Genomic DNA, 26,332 nt, shown 5'->3' with positions numbered 1-26,332 from the left:
CATGTAATGTATATGTGTTGGACAACATCAGAGTCTTTTATCCTAAGTTGTTTGACAAGACCGTAGTTACTTCTTAAGGAAATGTTAAACCTGGACGCACAAAGAGAAGGTAGGTCCTCACAAATGAGGTGCAGCCCTAATACCGCTGCCTTACTGAAAAACTGGGATGCAACACAGCCACAGTAGCTACACCTTGCTTCTGTTGATCCTTGTACTGACTATCCAACAATGGAGTAGGTTTCTTTCTTGCAAATTTACTAGAAGAATAACAAGTACATGTAGTAAAAACATGTAAAATCAGTTTCAAAAGATGTGTAAAATGAAAAGTAAAAATCTCCCTTCCAGCACCTATTCCCATCCATTTCCTCTTGATAAACTCATTTTCTGGTATTTTCTTCCAGAACTTTTGTTTATTTTCTTAAAACTCAAAAAGTCAGACTAACAAAGAATTTATGCTGGAAAAGGACACTGGGATTTTACAAGATGATGGGTCTATAATAATATTTCACAAAGATAAGCCAAGTTGTTTTCATAACATTTTTCCTGACTTGCAAATGACATCATAGTTCCAACACTGGATTTCTTGATGGATTTTTCAAAATGATATCAGACATACTTTCTGCTATATGGTTATTTTCTCACTATAAAAATAATCAAATACAGTACTGCCTCTGCAACCAGACAGTTAAGCTTTAATATTTCTAGATCTTTTCCAAGCCTCTTTCCTACCTTCTTCCTACACAGAATTGTTGTGTTGTTACCTTTACTATATATAAGCCTATATCAGTTAGGGCCCAATCAGAAAAACAGAATGCACTTAAGGTACTAGAAACTGAATTAAAAAGCAGGAAATTGATTATATAAGTCGTGAAAGAACTGAGAAGTCGAACATGGGACGTTGAGGCAAACCAAAGACTAGAAGCAGCAAGCCCCTGCTGGGCTGGAGACAAAAGGGGTGGAGGCAGTGTGGATGGAGCCCAGGGGCTGGAGGCCTGTGTAGGATCTGCAACCATAGAAGGCACATCAAGCAGGACATAGCAGCGATGGAGTCATGGCTGGTATCCCTGGCACACAGGGAGAGGATAAGAAATATTTGGATTCTCCTTGCTTTTGCCAGTTTCCACCAATGGTAAGAGTACCTGGCATTGGCTAAACTTAGAAGCCAGATGACGTGGAGACTGAAAGGGTCAGCTCTCTTGAGGTTTAAAGCAGAGCACTAATATCCCAATGTCGTATTCTGAGTTCACAGAGATTCAATGACAGGAGAACCATCAGGATAGACCAGCATGGGCCCAGCCGATGTCCAGTGGTCAGAAAAGCATACAAGGCTATTGACATAAAATTCTATGAGGCTAGAGACAGAGGGCATAGAGAGAAAGAGAAGAAAGAAAAAAGAAAAAAAGAAAGAAAGAAAGAAAGAAAGAAAGAAAGAAAGAAAGAGAGAGAGAGAGAGAGAGAGAGAGAGAGAGAGAGGGAGGGAGGGAGGGAGGGAGGGAGGGAGGGAGGAAGGAAGAGAGGGAGGGAAAGAAAGGAAGAGAAAGAAAGAAAGAAAGGGAAAGAAGGAAAATGGATGAAGTAGAATTGATATGAGAGGTGGTAAAATCTAGACCTCTTGAGTCCAGCCTTCACTAGCAAAAAAAGAAAAAAAAATGTTTGGGAGACACTACATTGTTTGGAGCTTGGGTCTGTTAGCGCATGAGGCATTTCCACTGGGCACAGCTGGATATTGTTTTCCCTGAGAGTCAGTGTGTCTATCCCAGCCTCTAGGCTGGCAGCCATACAAGAGTCCTCAGCCTTTCCCACTACACTCCAGAATTTACCCTGTGGGGTAGCCCACCATATTGGGTAACACATTCCTTCCCCGTAGTTTGGGCTCCATCAGAGTGAAGTGGCTGCAGATGGGTTTATGAGAAGTTTCACACTTCCTTCTCACTGGCCAGGGAGGGGCTCACATCTCACCTGATAAGGAGGCCTCCGTTCCCCACAGCCTGTGCCTTCACTTAAAAAGGCTCATCCCAGCCTCATTCTCTAACTGAATAGAATTTCAAAATCCCAAAGCTCTGTAGCACCACAGTTGAAGTTGCAGCCGTCTCACCGTTCTCATCCCCACCATCCAGGAGGGTGTCAGTGCTGGTGGAAGAAGCTCAGTGATAAAATAAAAAGACTGAAGGGGGTGGCTGGTGTGGTTGGGTGCTGCAGGAAAGTTCTTTGGATAGCCTTGGACCTACACAGTTCTCCCTACTTCCTTGCTTGTAGTTCTCAAGATAACTGTAGAGTGGCTGGGAGGGCAACATCCTGAGATAAGGAAGAAGTGGCCTGTTCCAGTCCTTCCCAGGAATGAGATGTCCTTCAACACTTTAGTCCAGTGTATCCCCTTGTCCCTGGCATATAAAATCAAGGACAGGCTGCTTCCTGGGGTCCCTCAGCCGTGGAGCAAGTGGGACATGCACAGACAAGACTCTGTTTACCATGAGCAGATTTCCTGAGCACTGGAGGCCTGGCTCCTCATGAATCCTAGACTTCTGTTGTGCCTTGACGACTATCTATAAGTAATTAAACCCCTTCATGTAACAAGTATGTGAGTGCTCTGTCTCCCTGGACTTGGGCAGAGAACAAAAGAGCAGCTAAGATGCAATAGGCTGAAGTAGTAACCAGTGCACAGTGAACCTGCTTCACAGGTGCCCCTTCAGCAAGTGTAAATGCTACTGGAGGGAGAAGTCACACTGACCCTCATAGCATCCAAAGGGACTAGAAATTTTCCTTAGCTTCTGCAATTAAGATGACATTCACCCAACCAGCACAGCTGACACAATGCGGCAGGATTCAAATAAGCTAAACTCTTTTTCTCTTGAGATTCTAGACAGTAATAGAGACCCTGGATATGTAACAGAAAGGAGGCTGGAGTCTCATGAGGGAAGAAAGCAAATTTTCAGACCCTTTCTTAGTGCTGGCAGGAAATATTGTGAACTCCCAAGGCACGTTATTGCACCCCACCTGTGAAGAGCGTCACTCTGGTTATATTCCTAAAATGCAAACTGTGTTATGCCACCCCACTGCTAAACATCCTTCCATTGGCTTCTCAGTCTCCTCATAATGAAGACTGAATCGCTGAACTCTCAAAGCTTTTAGGAATATAATCCCTAACTAACCCCCCATCCTCACTTCTTACCCTTCTCTTCCTCTTTCTCTTGTCCCCCTGCCCACTCAAGGTCTCATCTGTCTACCAGGATTTTCTCTTCTTCTCCAACTTTTCCCTGGCTAACGCTGATTCGACTTTTACGTATCACTTGAAATCTTGCTTCTTGTAGTCTTTCCTTGAACTTCAGGTAGGTCCCAGTGCTATTTCCATCTTATACATGCCCTATTATCACACACATCACACATCATGGCAGTTATGCTTTAATTGCCTATCTTTTCTGCTAAACTTTAGAATATATGACCAGAAGACCTGGGTCTGTGTTGCTGACTGCCATGACCCAAATATTTGTTGAAAAGAAGGAAGGTATGAAAGTAGGAAGGAAGAAAGAAATGAAGAATTGCAATGATAGATTATTGGTAAATGGCAATATCTGAAGATTTATAGAATATTGTTTCAAAGTATCCAATGTCAAAAACTGCACTGATATTAAACAACAATTTTTAGTGATACTATTTGATAGCACGATATTAAAGCCCTTGCTAAAGAAACATTTTGCTGGTTCCAAAGACCAGGAATCTTTATTTGTAACCCAAACCCACATTAAATGGATGACACAATATAATGTTCTTTACCTACCAGCCATCAACATTGCCTGACAATAGTTCCTTCACTGAGAACAATTTGTTGATTGAGAAGCTGATTCACAGTGAAGCATGGTCAAAATTTAACCAATAGACCCATTTTAAAGGAAATTTGTTTCTTTCATAAATTAGAACACTTCCAGATAAAAACAATCATTAATAGCATGGATTTTTAATGTTATTTTCCCATGAAGGACTAAAAATCAAGGTAAGATAAATTATGTTTATTGACATTAGAAAAATATTCTTTCATAAATCACAGTTCTAAAATGCATCACATTATTCTATTTTGTATCGTGCAGGGAAGATTGGAGCTGGATGTGAGAAGTGCATTTACTGTGGGGTAAGCCTAGACAAAGGCACTAATGTCAGAAAGTTTATTCTTGTCTCACGTTCTTAGATTTAATAAAGAGAGAAAACTTTTAAATTTGAAAATACAGATCAAATTAAGTTCGTTTTGGGGAATATATAGTGCATATGTTCAGGGATAATTCTCTATGTAGGAGATTTTAATGCAATTTTTAATGCACTTATGTATTTCACAGTATGGGGTCCTATCTGCTTACCATTTACCTGTCTTTTTCTTGTAAAAACATTTTGCATTATTCAAACTGGAAAATAAACAATACATCAAAAATAATGGATGTTCTTTACCATAAAAATTGTCGATTCAAGTACATTGCAATAATCTCACCAAGTAGCCATTTTCTAAATCTCATTTAATCACACTTGGATGAAAAGAAATCATTTTGTATGTCTTTGTACATGTGCACGCAGCTAAAAGGTAGTGGATATGATATACGATTTGGCAAGGTTGGTTTTAGCCATTATTACGGATTTGTAACTTTTAAGCAGCACAGTATCTCCAATTAGGGAGTTCTGGAACTTCAATTCTTTTGCAGCTTTCTCCCTTTACAAACACTTTAAATATCCAAACGATTCATTGCTCCTATGACCTTTCCTGCCACCCACTACTAGAATCTTCCTTTACTCTCCAATATAAACTACACACAGGCACCCTCAGAACATTTCCATGGGGCGTCTATATTAAAACAAGGCCAAACGCTTAACCTATAGATTAAACTCTAGATAACATCTAAGGAAGCACTGGATTATGAGTTTTTGAGTCTTTAGGATCTTGATGGAGGTCTGAGGGTCATGCACTATGGATAAAGGTGTTTATTCTGACTGGGAATTTCTCTACTTCTTCATTTTAAAAATTTCCTTCCCCATTTCCTTCTGAATTCTGTACCCCTTTCACTTCCTGGAGAAGGTGAAGATAATTATATTGGCTGAATGCAGAACAACCTTTCCAATTTTTATCTGCTGTACCTTAATAATTTTTGTTTTGTTTTGGTTCTTTATCTATTGTACAGAGTCTATACTGCTTCTTTTTGGATATTTACTCATGCCTAAATGCCGTGAGATCTTACTGGATGAGCAAAAGCAGATCTCAAAGCATAGCTATATCATTATAGAGTTTATTAAAATGGTATTTCTTCAATTTGTCATCAATTCATTACTTTGTTTATGTAGCAAATATATAGTGAGCACCTCCTGGCATTATTTTGCATACACAGATGAAAGAGCAAAGCCCTTTTTTTCACAGGAGAGAGAGACGTTGCCAAAGTAAACAAACAAATGTAAAAAGTAATGCCAACTATGATAAGTGCCATGACTAGAAGTAGAGATGGGTGGCAGGAGTGACAGCTGGAGAGGTGTTTTAGGCAGAATGTTCTAAGAAAACCTTTTTGAAGAGGTGACCAGAGACCAGAGACCTACATGAAGAGAAGGGGTTGCCGGTTATGAGAAGGTCTGAGGAACAGGGCTCTGGGCAGTAGAAATGGCACATAAAGAGGAACTGAGAGAATACGCTGCTTGGAGGGTTTGAGGAACAGCAGAAGAGAGACTGACACAGAGGATTCAGCAAGATGGAGATGGGCAGGGACGAGTGGGGAGCTGGCCCATGTCACTTCAGAAAGCTACTTGTAGGCTGTTGAGTTAAATGCCTTCCTAAAGAATTATCTTTATTATTTTTATCATTTTAGAATTAGTTTTCTGATCTTAAAAGGACTGTAAAATAAACTACTTAGGGATAGATGATAAATTACTTTATTCTCTTACCATTGGATAGTTTGGTTGTTAAAAGATATTTTTCTTAGTATAAATAATGTTTTAACATCTTTGCAGATAACATGGCCTGCTTTCTAATTATATCTAGGACAGGACATTTTAAAGTTGCCTTTTAGTTACTGATAACATTTAAAAACAAAGAAAAGTTAAAACCTTGTGTGTAAGGAACCAATAGAGAAAATGAATGTTAAATAAGCTGACTCACTAGTCATTTCTCTGAGTCTAATTTGCTTAATTGGTTCAAAAGAACACAATGCTAATGTGGTAACAGTTACCAGCGAATGGCTGTGTTGCTTTATGTCATCGCTGCTCCACCTAACTAGCTACCATGAGTTCCACAGGTCATATGTAACACTTGGCAACCATGCTGATGGCTCAGCACATCAGTACCATCATTAGAAAATCAATGTTAAGTATATTCCTATGGGTCACTCCATTCACATACACTTTCCCCTTTATTCTCAAACCCTGACTCCTTGCCCCTTTTTCACTTAAATTGATGACTCTTATCCTTCATTTTACTGAAGCACATGCAATTAAAACAGAATTTCCTCATTGTCTCACTGCCAAACCTACCACTCCGCCTGCATTTTCTCCTTGCAATAAATTCACTGTCCCTGTTCCTACTTAAGGTCAAACCCTATATCTCAGCACTGGTTTCTGTCTTCTCTCAGCTACTCAAGAACTTTGCTCCTACAACATCAGTTTCTTGCTCTCGGTAGATTATTTCCATCAGCCTACAAACATGTTCCAATATCTGGATTCAACAAAACAAAAACACATAAATAACCCCCACTAGACTCCTCTAAGTCTCTTTTCCTGTAGCCCTATTTCTCTGCATTCAAAAGCTGACTTTACTCGCTTCTCCATTTTCTCAGGTCACCTCATTAAATAAACCTTTCTTTACTATTTCTCCACCAAAACCACTTGTACCAAAGTTGGCTATAACTTCCACTTGCCATATTCAATATTCACTTTTTAATCTTCATTCTTATCACAATTTATCATCCTTCCATCTTGATTCTTTTAACTGAAACTCCAGGACACTAGTCTCCTGGATTTCCTCCTACCTCATGGGGTATTCCTCCTTGGTTTCCTTTTCTAGATCTTCTTCTTCAGACCTGAGAAGTTGTAGAGCTCCAAAATAATCCTTAGATCGCTTCCTTTCCCTATATGTTTTCCCTAAGCAATCTCATTCTTTCATGTGTCTTTAAACTGCATTAATGTACTAATGACTCAAGTGCTTTTGAATTCAAGACTGACATATCCTATACTCTACTTGACAATGCTGCATGGGTTGTCTATTGGGCCACTCGGACATAATGTTGACAAAATAGAGCAACTGATTCTGCATACGTACTCATTCTCTGTTCCCGAACCTACTGCCTGTCTTCCTCATCTCAATAAATGGGAACATCAAATTCTAAGGGCTCAGACTACAAGCCTAGAAGTCAACCCTGATCATTCTATTCCTACACCCCACAACCAGGACATTAGCAAATTCTGTTGTGCAAACCTCATACAATATCAAGAATATAACTAGATGTAATCCTGCGTGACATCAACGTACACACTTCTCACCACCTCCATTGCTACCTTTTCAATCTAAGCCAAGAACATCTCTAATTTAGGGTAATGCCAAAGTCTTCAAACTTATTTTCTTCCTGTGACTCTTGCCCTTACCACAGAATATTTTCATAAGTCATAGTGATATTTTATAAATATAAATTAGATCATATAATTCTTACTCTATTCAATATTTCACTATGCTTAGAAGAATGTCTCAACTCCACATATTTTTATAAAGCTGAGGAAAATTAGGTGTTATTTTACATTAAGTTTACTCCAATGGGAGGATCAACTTTCAATGTTCAAATGTTTTTTAACAAAGATCTACTATTCTATTTCTTAGTGAAGCATATTCATAAGATATAGAATTTAAAAAAAAAATGAACAAGAACTCAAATCATAATGAAGAAGAGTGTATTTAGATGTATGTAATTTTGACACATAAACTGAAGTTTTACTCTGAATAGATAGGAGAACTGGATATAAAGTCACCACATATGGGAATTTGTTTTTATTCTGGTTAAATTTTTTAAAACATTTTCCAAAATGTGTAAGTATGTTTTCCTAAAGAGAACATTTCAGTATGAAGTAAACTTGAATTACCTCTCTCTTAAGGCAGTTTATCAATTAAGATAAACAAAAAAATCATTAAAAATCCTGAGGACAGTAATCCTAGTAAATTTCAAAGACTAGTTTTCCTCTCTCTGGGAAGGGCAACCTGCTCAAGTGAGTGGACAGCTTCAGGAAAAATAAACACAGATCTAATAGACCCTGGAGATCTGAGAGGTGATAGATGTCACACACAGACAGCCTGTACATCTTGCCCAAAATATTGTCTTTTCATGTTGTATTTTTGCTTTTAACACATCCTGAGAGAATGTGACTCAAAATTGGGCCAGAAATATGGTCAAATAATGACTTTGTTTATAAACTACCCTGTGATAATATGAAGCTGAAGGCAAATTTCTTCCATTAATAATACTTTGTATAATCATTTATATTATTTTGTCATGAGAGCTTTGTGTAGTACCAATACATTTATCAATAAAACCATTCCAGTTTGTCTTTATTTCTGAATATGCAATTATTTTATTCTCCTCTTTTTTCAGTCTTCATGTATTCAGATTTAGTAATTCCATTGTTGTCTGGGAAAATACTAGGGTCTGTGTTTCGTTTGCATTTTCGTTTGACTGTTTGATGATGTTTTCCAAATGAGATCATGTCACTTGTGCCCCTGTAGAGATTTTGATCTTATGCAATACTCAAGAGAATGGAATCACTCAGAAAATAAAATGCTTACAACCAGGGAAGTGTTCTAAACACTGAAAATGTTATAACCCTTATAAATCACATTTACAATGTGCTTATTTTTTCACCTTTATAAAAGAAAACTCTAAAGCTGCTACAACTTACACTCTTAATAAATGATGGTATTAGTCACAGATTAAGAGAGCCCATCTTTCCAGGGTTAGAAGAGTTAGTGCAATACTCCTTTCTCATTATTTCATAAGCAATTAATACTTTTGTTTCCTTGCACTGTACATTTAACATCCATTATTTCTATTAGATAATATTCTGTTACCTTTGTTTTTAGAACTATGCTTCTAGCTTTATATTTCCTGATGGATAACTTAAAGAGAAAAAAAATCCAACGGCACTAATTATTTGGCTATTTGGCAATATTAAACTCAGTTATCTTTTTTTTCCTTCATTGAAAAGAAGGAAACAGGAAGCAAAAAGCAAGAAGAATTGGACTCATTATACAGCGCACTATGATGCCGCAGTTAACATACCATATAGAGGCATTAGAAAGTAAGTAGTGGGGAGGGGCATGAGTATAAAAAATGCTTAGTGGATGAATTGTACTCATAAAATCAGAGTGCAAAAGCTTGAGTCCATCCCTCCTGCAGGCCTCCTGATGAATTCCTTGTACATGGTGTACCCCTAGGAGGGTCACAACCCTCCAAGTGCCTATATAACTGTATATCTCTTCAGAAGCATTGCAAAGTGTGCCAACTTGTGTACTATTGGTTCCCCTCTTGGGACTAATTGAGAGCACCAAACTTGTTCTCACTTGTGGTTCAAATAAAAGAATTGAGGACCTGTCACTAGAGATTTCTGTGTCAGAGTGAAAAGGAATAGTGTCCTTCTGGTATCAATGCAGCTACTTTGCTACAGAATGCCTAGTTTTTGTAATGAGAATGATGACATTTCGTGAAATACCTTCTAATTACTTCAGCTTTATATATCATGCTACCTGTGAGGGTGAAAACCCTGGAGTCCTGCAATTACCATTAGACTCACTCTTCTAGCAGGTTATATGAGCTAATGAAGGAAAAAGAAAAACTAATTACATTCTATAAATGGCTGTTTATTAGTGAGTCATCTTCCTCTTTTTATCCTTCTAAGCTGCTTTTCTGATTGCATCAGGCTGTATACACATTTTGCTGTATTAAAAATTAAAAATATAATCTATAAAGAGGAGGAAGTAACACTTTAAATGTTATGTTGGAATTTAAAACAACTTAAATATTTTAAAATTTCATCTTGCAATTAATTCTCAGTCAAGAAAGAGAGTTAAATAGTCTAATTTTCATTGTATTGTTTTACATCCAATAGCCTAGTATTTACTAAACATTGCTCCCTGGTTACCTGTAGCATACTGAACTACTAATCTAAAGGTTCAACTGCATTTTCAATGTAAATTTTAAGTACAAAGCAGAATAGATTTGTTACCATATGAAAGGCATGAAAAACAGTCACTTATTTGCTCTTTCTTTGTCAAATAACCCTGGATGCTAGAAACAGAAAAAGATAATTTATTTCACTATTTAATATCCTTTGAGTTGTATTTTTATATCATTTCCCCCAGTTCATCAAATCATCAATTGTCCCTGAGTGAATCCGCAGGCAAAGAGATTGACATTCTGCCCTCTAAAGCTAATTTGTCAACTGCCAATCTTAATGTAGTTTCCAAATGAGTTCCAGGGGTCATATTTGGGTGATGGTTTACAGTGAAGGGAAGATTTTAACATGGTCATCACAGAATTTATCAAAGACTGAACACACCCTTGGGGCTGGGATGGACTGTGAGGAATTGGATATAATTCTCAAGTAAGCTCTGAAACTATTTCAGGATCTAGGGGTCTACTTAATTTACTCTGAGCCAGTTATTCCAAGGTTTTCAAAAAACTGTAGTGATTTTCAATTTAAAAAAAATTTAAATATTTTAAAACTTAAAGCTATGGAACTCTTAATGCAAATGCATTCTTGTAATTTTACCTGGCTCTATGAATAACAAGCCTATAAAAGCATAACTTTTGAAAATTGGACATAGAATAAAAATTACTGTCCTAGAATAATCTCCATGGAATAGGCTTTGGAGACAAAAAGCAATGGTCATTGCTCAGACTATGTTTGTATCTGCTTTCTTTTTATTTCCAGCAGAATACAGTTATACATTGGGATATTAATGTCTGTGCTTTTATTTTTCATACTTATCCTTTGCAAACTTTCCCTTGTGAGTTAGTGACATCCTCATTGCTTCAAAGAGAATTAGCATTGTTTCAGTAGGAATACAAAAAAAATGGTTAGTGCTTTTTTTTTTTTTTTTTGAACCTCTAAATGTCCACATCAGAAATAATAGCTTTGAAACCCAAGTTTTTGATTTATAGGAGAGAATAAAATGTTACTAAGGAAGAAAAGTTAGGTAAGGAAAAGTGCATATGGTTTATTTTTAAATAGCAGATTGGAAAGAGCACAGATAAAATCATACAAGGCCATTCCCAGAGAGAGCAGAGTAAGAAATTGCGGAAATTAGGTAAGATATGCCTTTGAATGAATAGCAGATCAGTATGCGGAGACAGCTGAGTCAGCATTCTGGGACTGGTCTCATTGAACTTGGCCAGCAGCATAGAGACTCTTGAGAGCCACGTCCTTATCTGGAGATCATTCTGCTATTCCATCAAGCAGCTCAGGTTGCCTATTCTCATTGCTCTCTGGGAGGACCTTCTACCAACATTTTACATGGATGATGCTTCTGAATCATCCAGCAGAAATAATGCTTGCTCATGACCCAAGACCTTGCTAATGTTCATGGGGACTGTTCTATATAGAAGTTTCCCCTTTCAATATCCAAGAGACTTTTTAAACCCTACAAAAGAGAGGATGGAGTTCTTGACAACCACAGGGCCATTTGAAATGGGTATTAGCAAGAGGGAAAGATGTCAAAGTAAAAAAGTACAAATTAAAGCAGTTAATTTACTAGAGCCATAGAAACTGTAGATGCCATTAGATCTTCTAGATCTCTGTAAATCAGAAAGAATGCAACTCAGTTATGAGAGGAAATAGCAGAATTTTGAAATTGTTTACATTATTTTAACCACAAGAATAAGGAAGGTCAAGATCAAAGTGAGAATTCACAGATATAGCTTTCAATCAAAGCTGCACTGGATATACAAGAGTTTCATTGCCCTGGGAACTGAGATTTTGAGCTTCTGGAAGTTCAATTATAATAAAAAACTTGATGCAAATAAAGAAAAATTAGAGCCACAGCCAGATTCATTTTGGGGTCAGCTGTACCTTTGTAAAAGGTATGGGGAGGTTACTGAAAGGGATTTTGCCACACGAAAGAAGGATACATACAACTTGGGTATTAAAGGATGGGTTTTAAGCATAAGTGCTCCTCAGAGCTCTGGGTAATCTAGTTGCTTCATTCGATACTTTGATTAGATTCAGTATTAAGAAATAAATCAAGTGATGAATTTGTTTATGTACAAATGTCAAGATCTATACTAGATCCCTGCTTCAAAGTATGGCCAGAAATCATGAACTCACCTTGTGCCCTATATAAAGGTTCCCAGTCATAAGATACTTACATCAAAGTGTATTGAATGCACAAAAAATAATGTCAGCATGTATGAATTTGTTAGGGATGAAATAACAGGCTTCACACCAAAACAATCAGAATCTATAGTTTAAAGAGATCACCAGGTGATTCATGTGATTGTTAATTTTGAAGAACACTGATTCCAGGTGACCTGCACTGGGAGCACTTTCCCTGTGCTTGCTACCACCACAGAGTGCTGGGCCAGGCCTGAGAGAGGTAGATCCCATTTCCCACGCAGTGGTGGGGTAGAAGGGAAAGCCTCCAGCAGCTGTATTTGTGGATCTAGACAATTACTGAAATCCACTCTATTACCATTTGATTTCATTCCAATCAGTATTGTTCAGATGCCTGGTATTTTCCTTGATCCTGGAGATGAATAAAACATGATTTCTACATTGACGAAGGGACAGTTAAGTAAACAAATAATTAGAATATACTGATAAAAGCAACTTGTTGCATTTGTTTTATGATGTATCAAATGGGCTTATTTATAAACATCTAAAATGCTTTTAATTGATTCTATAATTCCCCACTACTGTGTGGTAGCTCAGTGGCAGACATTCTGAATAATGATGATGACATATGGCTTTTAGAAAATTGAAGTTGAATAGGAGAGATGGAAATGTAAACAAATATTATAATGCTGTATGAAAAATAATATAATCATTTATAAAGTTGTGGTGAGATATTGAGCATTTTTCTCTATTCTTATTTATGTTACTATATTTCAATTCAGTAATCTGTAGGTCATTTGACATTCACACCTATCCCCAATAAGCAAGGTTATGCTGGTCTGAAAGATGAGATGGGAGACATTTCATCTTTATTCTTGGAAGGAGTTTATGTAATATTGTCATTACAACAGTCTTAAATATTTTTAACAGTTTACCAGTGAAGCCATGTGGACATGAAATGAGGGTTTTTTTTTCTTGTCAAAAGGTTTTGATTAATGATTCAATTTCTTTAATGGATAAAAGAGTATTCAGATTTTTAATTTATTTCAAGTGGTATTTTCCAAAGAATTTGTCTATTTCATCCAGATTCCCAAAATATTTGCTTAAACTAGTTCATAATATACTCTCTCTCTCTAATTGGTAGGGTCATTTATGATATCAAAGTGTATTTTTCTTTTCTTTTTTTTTTTATTTCAGCATATTACAGCAGTACAAATGTTTAGGTTACATATATTGCCTTTGCCCCACCTGAGTCAGAGCCTCAAGTGTGTCTGTCACTACTATATGTGCACATAAGTGCTAATCAGTTAATACCAATTTGATGGTGAGTACGTGTGGTGCTGATTTTTCCATACTTGTGATACTTCACTTAGTAGAATGGGTTCCAGCTCTATCCAGGATAATACGAGAGGTGCTAGATCACCATTATTTTTTGTGGCTAAGTATAACTCCATGGTATACATATACCACATTTTATTAATCCCCTCATGTATTGATGAGCATTTGAGTTGTTTCCACATCTTTGCAAGTGTGAATTTGTGCTGCTATAGACATTCGAGTGCAGATGTCTTTTTTATAGAATGTCTTTTATTCCTTTGGGTAGATGCCCAGTAAGGGGATTCCTGGATCAAATGGTAGTTCTACTTTTAGCTCTTGGAGGTATCTCCATATTACTTTCCAGAGCGGTTGTACTAGTTTGCAGTCCCACCAGCAGTGTATGAGTGTTCCTATCTCTCTGCATCCATGCCAACATTTATTGTTTTTGGACTTTTTGATAAAGGCCATTCTCACTGGAGTTAAGTGATATCCCATTGTGGTTTTGATTTGCATTTCCCTGATGATTAGAGATGTTGAGCAGTTTTTCGTATGTTTGTTGGCCATTACTAAGTCTTCCTCTGAAGTCTCTGTTCATTTCCTTTGCCCACTTTTAAATGGAGTTGTTTGATATTTTTTTTGTTAATTTTTCTGAGTTCTATATAGCTATAGATTCTGATAGCTGTATCAGCCCTTTATCAGATGTGTAGCATGCAAATATTTTCTCCTATTCTGTAGGCTGTTTGTTTGCTCTCATGATAGTTTTCTTGGCTGTGCAGAAGCTTTTAAATTTGATCAGGTCCCATTTATTTATTTTTGCTGTTGTGGTTGCCTTTGGGGTCTTCTTCATAAATTCTTTCCCTAGTCCAATGTCTCTAAGAGTTTTTCCAACATTTTCTTCTAGAATTCTTATAATTTCATGCCTTAGGTTTAAGTCTATTATCCATCATGGGTTGATTTTTGTGAGAGGTTAAAGATGCAAATCCTGTTTCCATCTTCTACACATGGCTATCCAATTTTCCCAGCACCATTTATTGAATAAGGGTTGTTTTTCCACAGTGTATGTTTTTGTCTGCTTTGTCAAAGATTAGATGGCTATATGAGGATGATTTTACACCTGGATTCTCAGTTCTATTCCATTGGTCTATTTCTCTGTTCTTCTGCCAGTACGATGCTGTTTTAGTTACTATAGCCTTATCATATACCTTGAAGTCTGGTAAACTGATGCCTCCCCATGTGTTCTTTCTGCTTAAGATTGCTTTTGCTATTGGGTCTTCTCTGGTTCCATATGAAGCATAGAATTATTTTTTTCTAGATCTGCAAAAAATGATGTTGCTATTTTAATAGGGATTGCATTTGAATCTGTGGATCATATTGGGAAGTATAGACATTTTAACAATGTTAATTCTACCAACCCATGAGCATGGTATGGTTTTCCATCTGTTTAAATCCTCTGCTGTTTCCTTCCTCAGTGTTTCATAGTTCTACCTGTAGAGGTCTTTCACCTCCTTAGTTAAATATCTTCCTGGGTATTTTATTTTCTTTATTGCTATTGTGAAGGGCATTGAGTCTTTGATTTGGTTCTCAGTTTGACTGTTGTTGGTGTGTTGGAATGCTACTGATTTCTTTACATTGATTATGTAACCTGACAACAACATATGCAAATCTATAAATGTAATTCAACACATAAATGGAAGTAAAAATAAAGACCATATGATCCTCTCAATAGACATAGAAAAAGCATTCAACAAAATACAGCACCCTTTTATGATAAGAATGCTTAACAACATAGGCATAGATGGGACTTACCTCAAAATGATAAAAGCCATATATGACAAACCCACAGCCAACATCATACTGAACCAGGAAAAACTGAAAGCATTCCTGCTTAGAAGTGGAACCCGACAAGGTTGCCCTCTGTCACCACTTCTATTCAACATAGTGCTGGAAGTCCTAGCCAGAGGAATCAGACAAGAGAAGGAAATCAAGGGCATCCAAATGGGGGAAGAAGAGGTCAAATTATCGGTCTTTGCGGACAATGTGATCTTGTATCTAGAAAACTCCAAAGATTTTACCATGAGACTACTGGAATTGATAAATAAATTCAGCAAGTCTCAGGTTTTGAAATGTGTTTTTACTCATTTTTTTTTCCTTTGACTACCTTGATAGGGTTTTCATCAATTTTATTAACACTTAAAAATCATTTGTCTTTATTGATTTTTTCTATTGTATTCAGTTCTGCTTCATTATTGTCTTCATTATTTCTATCCTTCACTTTTGAGGAGTTTCACTTACTGTTATTTTACTAGCTTCTAGATACAGAAGTTTAAACCATTGATTTTCTAGCCTTACTTCTCTTTTAATATCTCCCTTTAAGGTCATATATTTTTCTATTAGCATCTCTTTAACTTTATGCCCCCAAGATTTTCTTAGTAATGAATTGACTTTGACTGAGTTCAGAATATTTCCTAATCTCCATTCCAACCTATTGGGCTCATTCAAACTATACTACAAGGCTGTGGTTATTAAAACTGCGTGGTATTGGCACAAGTGCAGGGACACAGACCAGTGGAACAGAACAGAAAATCCAAATATAAAACCATCCTCATATAGCCATCCAATCTTTATCCACATTTTTATTCTTTCTATTATCTTCTTCCTTTCCTGAAATTCCATTCTCTGTTAGGGTTTTGTTTCTTTGCTTGTTTTTTGCCTTCTACCTTAAGAACTCTCTTTAGTATGTACAAGTTTGCTGGTAACTAATTATCTTATTTCTTGTCTGAAAATGTTTTTATTTCAACTTAATTTTTGAAGAATATTGTCTTCATGGTATAGAAATTTATGTTGACATTTTAAAAGCATTTTAAAGAGTTCATTCAATTGCCTTCTAGATCCGTTGTTCCTGCTGAAAGGTTCAATCATCAGTCTTTTTGTTTTTACTTTGAGTCTTTAGGTCTTTTACCTTTGGTACCTTTTAAGATTTTCTCTTTGATTTTGATTTTCAGCATGTCTACTCATGTGTACTTAGACATAGTTTTCTTAATGTTTTTATTCCACTGGAGATATGAGATATTCTTGAATCTTGGGTTGATATATTTAATCAATTTTGAAAAATTCTCTATCACTATCACTTCAGATATTGCTTCTATCCAAATCTATCTTTCCTTTCTTTCTGGTATTTCATTTTTTTGTATATTGAATATTTTGCTGAGCCCCGTATATTTTTGACATCCTTTTTAATTATTTATTTTTTTCTTTTTTTGTATTTTTTAACTTCTCTCTGTGCTTTAGTTTGAATATTTTCTATCAAACCTTTCTTCAGTTTATTATTCCTATCTTCTACTCTTTTAAATCTACTATTAAATCTACCTCCTGAGTTCTTACTTTTAGATATTATATTTTTCAGTTCTAGAATTTCCATTTGACTTTTTATATAGATCCTAACTCTTTGGGTTTAAATTCATCATCTTTCAATATATTATCTCCAGTTTTTCTTTTTATCTTCTTCATTGTATTGAATGTGCATTTTTAAGGTCCTTATTAGGTAATGAAAATATCTGAATCATCTATCAATCTGTTTCAGTTGTCTAATTTTTTTTCTTCACTTTCAGTCATGAGGTTCTTTCTTTTAGCATATGTAGTAGTTTTCAATTACCTGATATCATTCACATAAATAAAGCATAAAGATCTAAGATAAGGCTATCTTTGTCTTAAGACATCTCCCTTTTCTCTTGACTAGACAGATAAAGTGATGGCTTATCAGTTTATTTCATGTAAGGACTGTGCTGTGTTGAGCCTAGATTTTAGTCCTGGTAATGATCATTCTGCATCCAGTTTTCCCCTGGCTTCAGATCTCTTCAATTGTAAATCTAGTTTATTCTGTAAAGTCCTCCCCTAGTTTCAAACTCGTCTAGCACAACTGCCAAAAAAACTTCACTATGCTTTTCCGGAGTCTTCCTATTTACATTTTTAGCCCTGTACAGAATTCAGCAGATGCCTTTATAGAAAAACCGTCCATGTGCTTGAGACCACCTCCCTCAAAGCTGTGTTGATTTATACATTCTCCAGAAATAGCCTTCTACAGGTTTCAAGACTAATTTCTAAGCCTCCTGATCCAACCTGAATCAGCAAATGCCCCCAGTTTACAGCATCTTTAAAAAGTCAGCTCATCTCTTTGAAGTATCAACATTTCCTGAGTAGTAATTACTTCAGTAGATCTCTATTTTTTTCAATTTGTTGGTGTCTAAAGTTTACAATACACACATACACACAAATACTATATACATAATAAAAATATGTATTTCTTGCTTTATCTCATGGATAATCTATAAAGATTTCTCTAGTCCACTCAAAAATTCTTTTTTGTTTTATTCTTTGTTGAAAATGAATTTTATAGAAAAACTGTCCATGTGCTTGAGACCACCTCCCTCAAAGCTATGTTGATTTATACATTCTCCAGAAATAGCCTTCTACAGGTTTCAAGACTAATTTCTAAGCCTCCTGACCCAACCTGAATCAGCAAATGCCCCCAGTTCTTTGCTTTTTTTTTTTTCCTTCTCCTAGTAAGAAGTGAATTAAGGAAGTTGGATTCTTTGGGGATGATAAATTCTTTTGGACATGTTGAATTTAAGGTGACAATGGAATTGACATGACACCATCAGGAAGTTGGAGATGTGGGACTTTAACTTGGCAACAAGGTCAGGACTGAAGATATAAATCTGGTAGACATATGTGTAAAGATGATAGTTTAAATTATGACAGTGGATGGTATTTTCAAGTGAAAGAATGTAGACAGAATAAGAAAGGTTCAAGGACCCTATTCCTCACTTTAGGAGTATCACAAGGAAGTAAAAAAGTAAGACAAAGAAAAAAAGAATTGCTGGAATAAGAAAATAATCAGTATAATTCAATGAATTATCAAGAAAAACACACTATATGGAGGATAGGCACGATATAAAAGCAATTTATGTAACCAAATCGTTTGTACTCCTGTAATATTCTGAAATAAATTTAAAAAAAAAGAAAAATAAGGGAAGAGAGGTTGTGACTGACCAAATTATAATAAGTTGGTGCATTTCTAGATGTGGGAAAGAATTACATTATATTTAATTTTTAATAATAGAACATTTTATACTACATTGTAAAGCAAAATCTACTTTTATAGTTGGTCAATAAATTTTTTTCTAATTAATTTAGTAATACTTAGCTGAAATCTTCTCAGACTATGTACATTTTATAGTGAAAAAATAAAAATAAAAAAGGAATCCAATATATTGTCATCTTGATACTTGTTAAATTTAGTTCTAAATCAATTATCATAGGTATTCTTTGTTAAATAGTAATTGTACAAGTATTTTTACTTCTTAAAGAACAGTATTAATTCAAATAAAAAATGATTATAACAGCTTTTTCTCCATACCACCTTTTTACATATGAGGTCATTAAAAACAAATTTTGATACAAGCATTGATTTAATTGAGCAAAAATATCCACATATCTGATACCTCTCTAAATGAATAATTCAGTTTGTTACAGAAGAAATAAAACTGAAGTTGCTGCAAAAGTACATTCCACATGGCACTTGCATCTGGATTTGTTCCCTATAGCCTACAGTGTATGAGAGGTTTTATCTTTCTGTGTCTTACATTCATGAGTGCAATTTTATTCCCTGAAACTTAAATAGGCCACATCCCTACATGGCTTTTTTTATATAACAAATTTTTAAATGGACAATTTTTATCTAGATCTTTGAAGGAATTAGAAAACTTATTAAAATGTGACAGCTTTGTAGAAGTTGATTTCAAATGTGTTCATTCTGAAATATACATATCACTAGGCATAATTACTTTGTGTTATGTTTAACTAGATAAATTTCTGATAATTTAATAAAACCTGAGAGGTATCCACATGTATCATTAGGCAAAGGGATAAATAAAAACAAATTGGGTTGTTTTAAATATTAAATTGTCCCGTAGTTTCTCCTGCATGCTCTATTAGTTTATTGTTTTATTTATAAAGGTAGGTACATCACTCAATAATGGTACTCTATACATTAAAAAAGTAGAAACTAAGATCTCAAAATAGTCACATGAAGAAAAGTGTTAGAATGTGATTTTAGCCTAAGTAATTTATAATCATATAACATGAAATAAAATATAGGTTTTTGCAGATAACCAGAAGACCATTAAATTTTTGCTTACATACTAGTATTCGAAAATTATTTCTTTAATTTTTTCTTCTCAAATGATGAACCAAACAGATTAATTCCCATATTGTAAATGTTTTCCTTCAAACTGCTATGCACTTTCAAGTTAAAGCTTACTATAGAACAAATAGCATATCTCTCCTCTGTTCAAAATATCTCAATTCAGTTGATGATTGGATTAGTCCTCTTTTCTATTTGGTATATGATAAAGAGAATCACAACTGCCAAGAATAATACAACAAAACAATAAGACTATTTATGAAGAATTCTCAAAACTATTAATCCAACAGCCCAAGTCACATTTAATGTTGAAAGGCAATTGTTAACAAAGTTAGTAGATACTTCAGGTTACAGACTAATTTCATCTCCATTTCCTTAACAAGACAGCTATTAAAATATCAACCTAGTATGTTAGACACTGTAGGATGCTTTAGAATATTTAGTTGCAACACTAATAATTAAACCATTAATGTAAATAGTGTAGAAATAATTATTATGCAATATGTATGTTTATTGTTTGCTATCATATTATGTACCACTTTATATTACATTCTCCTTATTTTGTTAATTTGAGATAAAATTTCTTAAAAGCAGTTTCCTAATTGATTAGTTTTATTTTTCCCTTAAATATTTATAGGCATTATAATTAGAATGTTAATTGAAATTTTAATAGTAATTTTGGATTTTCACAAGATTTTAAATGAAGAAAATGTATTACCTATACAACCATGTGTACAAAAAAACCAACATCAAACAGTTTAGTTTTGTATATCATATTATTATAATTAAGTCATTTCATTACTGAATGTGCACACTGGGTGGCTTAATGACTTTAATCTCTGTTTCACTCATAAGCATATGGCAGATCGGTTATTAGAAAAAGCAGAAAACACAACACAAAGTTCCAAAACTCTAAGAAGGTAACTAAAGTTTGCCTTCATGTTTTACCACTTTTTATCACTCTTGCCAATACTCATTATAAAGCAATTACCTAGTTACAAAACACTTTAGGGAAATAAACATACCTCTTTCACATATATAAAGCCCACAGAATTTCTTCTTTGTTTCTATTTCCCGTATTTCTTCCTCAGCTTCAAACTAACTGACCCATTCATATGGTGGACACACTCAAACTATTTCATTTTTTTGGTGGATTGAAGAAAACAATGGTTTATATTCTATAATCTAAGTATTAGCAGAAGTTTCAAGAGTCCCATTTTTGAGTTTTCATCTGTACATTTTTCAGTCACTGTTACTTCCTTCTGGCACTGTATTACCTGAAGAATGTGAGGCAATTGCAATGACTAAAGAATTAAATGGTATAAATATACCTCTCTCAAAACCTGTGAGCAGGAAAAGGAGGAAAAACCCAGTACAGATTGCTATATAACTTTGCCCTTTATGGTTTTCCTATAGATTATTTGTCAAAAGGAAAATTATTAAATTTTCATGTGCTCTGCAGACCCTTAGTCTTGATTTATAAGATGAGAAGAAAGAAAATATTATTAACTGCTTGATTGCCAAGAGATAGTCATTATCTGTGTGCATTGAAAGAATTCTTAGTGCCCTTGCTGTGGTTTTAATGCCCATATCTGAGGTCACGAGATCACAAGCTTTACTCTGTGATCGTCATGTGGAGCAGTGAGCACAATTACAGAACATTTTTACAGCCAGGTTTGCTCAAATCTCTGTCTCTCACTCTCTTTTTTTAATATTAAACAAATTCTCTGATCTATTGGATCATTTTACTCAGCCAATATGCCTAAACACCTGCCTTACAATTTTTAAGGTGATTATTTCAAATTGCAAATATCATTAAAAGTCATTCTAGTGTGGAATTTCTTTGAAGAAAGTGGATTATAGAGTAGCAGAGATGTATAGATTGGGTAAGAAATTCAAGTCCTTGGAAAAGCACATCCGCTTTTCTCACACAGAGGCTAATATGAGTTTTAAGCAGCAATCCTGTCCATGTCCCTCCTGGAGCTGATGAACAATTTCTTTTCATTGGTCACAGCACCTTCCAGAAAGGACTGCTTGCTACCAAGATTGTGGGGAACCATGCCCTGCAAGATACACAGAAACCCGGTCCACCAGGCCAGGTTTTGTAAGCCATGGTGAGGACTTGCTCAATATCTGTTCATAAACCACACATCCTGGAAGCCTTGGTTCTCTCTCATACCATAATGTCACCCTCTTATTTTAGCCTTCATCTTCTATTATTGAACTAAAACAAACTGAAATGATTTCTACTTGACATAAAGCCACATGGCACAGTTAAATAATAAAGGATTATAACAAAACATGATCACAGCGCTTTGTATTACCACTCCCCCATCCTTCTTTCCCCAGCATACACAGAAAGGCAAAGGTAGTTCCTGGGGAATTTTTTAGCATGTGAGTATCTCTGGGTTTTAAAAATGCCAGTGTCTTGGCAGGTGCTTTCTGCTATAATAAGAGGTAAGTAAAAGAAGATTTCATAATCTCTGTCTTTTAAAGTTAATATGAGGAAGTGTATACAATTTGTAACCCTCTCAAGAGTCAAGATTTACTATTACCCTTGAATGAATTACCTCATTTGACTTATTTGCGGTTAATTGCATTCCAATAGAAGATGGTGTCTTTAGAGATCTAAAAGCTACACTATTTCAATAGTAAAGGCATTCATGTTAAAAATATAGTAAACACATACACACACAAAGAACCGAAAAATGAAAAAAGCAAGTATTTGAAGTCTTTCCTACTCTATTTTAAAATAAAGTGCTTAGTTTATTCAATTTGTAATAAACTGTACCTCTCTGGCAACAATTTTGTTCAGCTAAAACCCAACAATTGTTTGAATTATATTACTAATTGGGTTCAATCAGGAAATGTCTAGCAGAGCAATAGGCAAACTAAACTATTTCAAAGATCTTCAAGATTTTTTCTTTGAAAAAATTCCTATTCTGCTTCAGAAATCTCTCAATGGTCAATGCACTTTTAAAAGTGCATTGTGTGGTCACTAAAATAATCAATATTTCACATTAGTTTTGCTTAAAAAATAAAAGCACATTTTTGTGACACACCAAACATGTCTTTGATGATAGAAGTGCAGAGATATAAATCAACATACGTTTCCATTTACCTTTGTGTGAGGTGCATCTAAGAGACAAGAGCAGGGTAAGACTCTCCCTGACTTAGGAAGAGGCTTGTTAACATATTACTGATGATTCAGGCAAATCAGATGGTAAATTACCTTTGAGAGGTCCCCAGCCTCCAAATAGAAGCAGATAACAAACACATTCCACGTAACCCAGAGGACTAGCCAGACAGCATACTGTAGGGAAGCAAGAGAGAAACAACATATAATTAGTTTGTAATCAGCTGAGTACTATTCAAATATAACTTGAACTTTGACACACCCAAATTATAAGATTAGTAGGAAATGTTAGATATTGCTTCTTTCTAAGGAGCAGGATCAGATGTACATTTATCTCACTGTTGATTTTTCCCCCCACTGTTATAGACTCTTATAGTATTATAGCTCAAACTTGCTTAAGTATAATTTTTAGGTTTCAAGACAAGAGAAATAGTAGTACATATTTCTGTTTTAAGAGTGAATGATTATTTTCTAGATATCTAAAAAAATTAGATGTGCTAATTTACATGTAAAATATAATCCATCAAAAAAGAACTTAGTTTCCTTAAACAAAACCATCCCCCTGTAGGATAATGTATAACATTTCCCCAAGATGTCTAGGACCATCTTCAAATCAGTCTTTATGCCTCTGTCCCATATAATCAACTTTCTCTCTCTAGTGTCTCCTTTTCATTTCTCTGTTCACACCTCCTTATTTTATCCTCTCACTATCGCTCATGACAGTGGCTATCTAGCAATTATCCCTAATTTTATTCTTTTGTCTATTTAGTGTACCTTCTTCAATGATGACAAATTTTCTTATCAAGATATAGTTCTGATCACTCAGCTAAAATTTATTAAACTCTTAGAAGGCCACATTGCTGGAAAGACACTGAGAATACAAAAACCAATGATAAATTCTCCCTGAATTCAAGTTAATTGAGGGTGATAGATTTTAAAAAAGAGATAATTATTGTAAAGGAATCATAAAAAGATATATAGTCTGAGCACAAGGAAGGAAGAGGGGAGGAGAACATAACCTGTCCTGGGTAAAAGATCCTGCAAAGCTTAACAGAAGAGGTGAAAAGTTTTTCAGAAGATGTCATTCTAGCTGTCTTACGAACTTAATGAAACAAAAGTGTAGGGGTTGGAAGGGCTATGGTGGGAGGCTACTGTGAACAATGGAAACAACTGGTGTGGATTTTTATAAAGTGGAAAAAGAGGATAATACATCATTTCCCTCCTAAACAGTCACCAATGGCGCCCATCCTTTATACGGTGAGTTCCAAAATATTTATTTTATGATTCAAGAACCTCCATGATCTTGTACCATGTTATGGGCCACATATTTCTGTTCATCTCTGGAGTTAACCTGGATTCCAGACACTTCTATAATTTGCTGTTACAGGTACATGGAAAGCTATTTCCCACTTCTGTGCCTTTGTATATTATTCCTTTATCCTGAATACTTTTTGTTTCCCCTAGATACTTCTCTTACCACCTATTAGTTTTTTATTTTTCTTCTAAGATTAATTTGAATATCACCTTCTGAGTGATATCTAATCAGAATTGATTGAGCCCTACTAAGTGCTACAATAAAGTTTGCTTGTCCAAATTTCATTCCGAATGTTTATACCTAATTATTTACATATTTTCTCCAACGCCCAATGATAAGCTCCTTAAGAAAAGGAACTATTTTTTTAAATTTTTTGTTTCTATCCCCAAGTTCTAAACTTAGGGTATTTGTTTGCACAAAACAGGTATTCAGACAATATTTTGTATATCAAGGAATGAATGAGTAGCAATATAAAGAAAATCTTATTATTTTCAGAAGCAGAACCCATTCTTCCCACCCAGATCTGGTTTTTATTAGATTACTATGATCATTCCTGTAGTGTGAGGAGTGAGAGCTCTACATAATGACTTTATGTAAATAATAAGTGATGACTCGGCTGTTTTCCAAAGGGGATGGGTTCATCTAACTGCTGAGTACGTGCATTGCTCAGCAGAGTATAAAGTGAGGGCAAAACCAAATGGTCCAAACAAAAGAAGGGATTTGAGAGGCTCTATGAAGTGGGGGGTAGGGACTGGAGACAGGATCAGGGAGCTGAGCAAGCTGTAGCAGGAAAGGAATGTCAGTTACAGAACGGAGACCTAAAGAGACATTTAAGTTTGTTTCAGTCACTTGATTTAAGTGACAATAAGAGAGGAAGGAAGAATGACTAACTATAATGTTTTATCATGTCCTTTTCTCATAGTGACATATTTTCCCCACCTTATTTATAATAGAGAGCTACATAAACACAGTTCACTAAAAACCAAAATAGCAGGTAAGCAAAACATTGGGGAAGGGCTGATGAAATACACTATATTACATAATATCAAATATTTCTGAAAATTTGACATTGGCAAGCATGCTTTCTGAGATGGCATTAAGGAATGTCAATGATGAAGCTTTTTTATTTCACAACTGAAATTATATTTTAAGTTCAATAAAAGTTAAAAATGATTATCTGTATCCATGGGGTATGGAGGGCACAGTCACTACTTCAATATTGTATACTGAATATATAATAAGAATTTGGAATCTTCATCCAGATTTACACTTAGTTACTTATGTGTATATATAAATTAAAGTTCATTTGTATATGTATATACAAATTAAAATTAGTTTGGTTAAAAATATCAAACTGAATAATTTGTTTTCGTCACTGAAATTAATAATTGTATGGAAGGATTGGTAAGGTAATGAATGGGTCACATATAAATAAACAGCATATAAAGATTAAGAACAGGGAACCTAGTATCTGGTTCTGTCATTTAGGAGCTCTTTGGCTATATTCAAGTCATGTGATCTACTGCAATTTACTTTCCTCAAATGTAAAATAGGCTTATTAATAGCAGCAAACTCATATGGCTTATATGAGAATGGAATGATAGAATGCTTGAAAATACCCAATACTTGAGTTCCCACTATATGTTGTCATTTTATTAATAATGACTATGTTACATCATCATCTCTTCTTCTTAAAATAATATAGCAGGGATCCCAAAAGTTTTATTCCCTAGGATATTAAAAAGTATACATCCCACACTGACTTATATAAAATAATATTTTACCTAATTAAACTGCAACCTAGACTTATTTCCTTAATGCAACATATTCTTCCCTGGAATAACGTTTTTTTTTTGATATTTTAATGCCAACATTGACGGAAGGATGATGTTTCATGAAGTGAACATTTCTTCATTTGGTTTCATTAAAACAATAGTTTATTATTCCTGATTCAGTGATACATAATTAAAAAGTACTTTCTATGTTTGTTTTATGAGTTGCTATTTTACAGTATTTATTAGTAACAATTTTATACTTC

General features: G+C 35.0%; 1 protein-coding gene across 1 annotated transcript in view; it reads right to left on the bottom strand.

Annotated features, from left to right (window-relative positions):
- Positions 1-26,332, bottom strand: part of NKAIN2 (sodium/potassium transporting ATPase interacting 2) — a 538,612-nt gene that overhangs the window by 426,909 nt on the left and 85,371 nt on the right. The window contains exon 4 of the mRNA XM_045542243.1: positions 23,076-23,156. Within this exon, the coding sequence (XP_045398199.1) occupies positions 23,076-23,156 (81 nt within the window). The remainder of the gene's footprint in view (positions 1-23,075; positions 23,157-26,332) is intronic.

The sequence above is a fragment of the Lemur catta genome, chromosome 2 (assembly GCF_020740605.2).
Source record: "Lemur catta isolate mLemCat1 chromosome 2, mLemCat1.pri, whole genome shotgun sequence".
Classification (NCBI taxonomy): Eukaryota; Metazoa; Chordata; class Mammalia; order Primates; family Lemuridae; genus Lemur; species Lemur catta.
This window is presented reverse-complemented; position numbering and strand designations above follow the sequence as displayed.